Source organism: Trichinella spiralis (genome assembly GCF_000181795.1).
Source record: "Trichinella spiralis strain ISS 195 chromosome Unknown Scfld5886, whole genome shotgun sequence".
NCBI lineage: Eukaryota > Metazoa > Nematoda > Enoplea > Trichinellida > Trichinellidae > Trichinella > Trichinella spiralis.
The window spans coordinates 1-1918 of NW_003532825.1; the positions used below are offsets into that span (position 1 = coordinate 1).

General features: G+C 35.9%; 1 protein-coding gene across 1 annotated transcript; it reads right to left on the reverse strand.

Moving 5' to 3' along the window:
- Positions 1–126: 126 nt before the first annotated feature.
- Tsp_13165 (putative thioredoxin) lies at positions 127–1891 on the reverse strand. The gene is made up of 6 exons (XM_003366502.1): positions 1657–1891; positions 1055–1155; positions 828–979; positions 497–730; positions 293–424; positions 127–241 (listed from the first exon to the last, which is right to left on the reverse strand). Exons 1-6 carry the CDS (start codon positions 1889–1891, stop codon positions 127–129), a joined length of 969 nt encoding a protein of 322 aa, XP_003366550.1.
- Positions 1892–1918: the final 27 nt, after the last annotated feature.

The window sequence follows — 1918 nt, forward strand, 5'->3', positions numbered from 1 at the left end:
GTGTATTAAAAAAAAAATTTTTATTTCAAGAAAAAGTTATTTGGCAAAAAAAAACAATGAAAAAGCTTGTTCACCAAGTGAGTAGTACTTACTTGGCTAGTAGGGCGAAAAATTTCTGCAGAGCGTTCAACGGTTCACCTCAATAACTGGCCGAAGAGGAATTTCGTGTAAAATCATATAAGATATGCCCGATTTGAGATCGTTGATATGGACAAAAAAATTGTTCAAATTCTGATCAGCTCTAAATTTCAAAAAAAAAATATTTCGAAATAGTGCACAATTTTCATCCAACATTCCGTACACAACGACGTCAGTGTTAGGCGATGCAGGCGGTGAAATGTAATTTGGATCCGGTGGGGCTGGATTTTTGATTCCAGTCACTCTACTGATTGTACTCAAAATTTCTGCTCGAGACATCGATCCTCTGAAAGGGAAATTTATTTCAATATTCTTCTTAAGCGTGAAAAAAAAATCGAACCACTCGACAAATACTTACGTAGAAATGAACAACGGTCCATCATTCCCTCTGGCAAAAATCATCAAGCCGGGAGTATGCCTGACACCACGACTTGAAGCCATCGGATGACTCGGTTCCACCGGTCTGCATTCGACTAAATATTGGGAAGTCAAATCCAGCGTTATCGCAGCAGCCATTGAATCTTCGCGACTCTGCACCACAACAGCAATGTATTTAGCCCAGGGTGAATGATATTCAGGAACAGTTTGCGTTCTAATCATCAAAAAACAAAACCACTCTCATAGATACAAACAAACAAAAATAACAACGAGTTCTTTTTTGTTTTACAATAAGATAATATATCACTTACGGAGGAATAAAAGCAAAATTTGGCCAGTTGATCGGCTTCTGTTCGTTCCAATCGCCAGCAACAGATTTAGCTAATGACAAGACAATCGAATCAGCCGTATGCAACGCTCCAGCTGTCATTGGAACTCCATCCGAAGAAGCTTTAGAATGGTACTTGAAATACTTAAGAAAATGGTATGTTGATTAATATGAAAAAAAAATATATTGAAATAATAAATATCAATCAACCTTCAAGCTGGGATAGAAGTATACTGAATTAGCAGTGCAAAGTTCTCGGTTGACCATGTTTGCACAATTCACCGCAGCTACTTTGACATATCTGTGCCATCCTTGAAAATTAATCAATTTGAAAATTTTAATCACATACAATTTTGAAAACGTACAAATTAAATTTGATGACTAACAATGGCAAACATTATATGAAGAAAAAAACAACATTTATCTTTTCCAACGGCAAATTGAATCGACAGATAATTAATTCATCATGCAGCAGTGAAATTCAATGCAGTGAAAAATAATTGCTTTTAGTTGGCAAAAAATAGAACAGCACAAAATGACAGCAATTTAAAACTTTCAAATTGCACAAACAACGGAAAGCAATTAAGCTTATTAAACGTAATTGGAACTTCAAACTAGCTATTTCGTTTGCTAATGGATAAGACAGTGAACAAAAACTGCAGAACAATAATGAACATTCGATTGCTGATTTGAAAAAAATGCAAAAATAAAAATTATCGTTTCCACTATTGTAAACAACGCAAACCTTTTACAGATGCGATTTATTAAAGCATAAAGTAAAAATTTGATTTGAAATTAAATATTATATTTACCTTTCACACTGATTGCCATTTCGCTGTAAGTCGGTGCAAAATTGATGCAAGCACCACACCAACTCGAGTAGAAGTCGACAACAGTAGCGTAATCTTGATTATAGACGAACGGATCGAATGAATTTTTGTCCAAACTGTGCACTTGATCCGTAGCAGAGAACAAAGATTCCACGCCCACTTCGGCAAAAGTAGCCGCTGGTATAAGCAACAGCAATGATAGCAAGGAGAACAGCATTGTCAATGACCACCACCCAGATTTCGT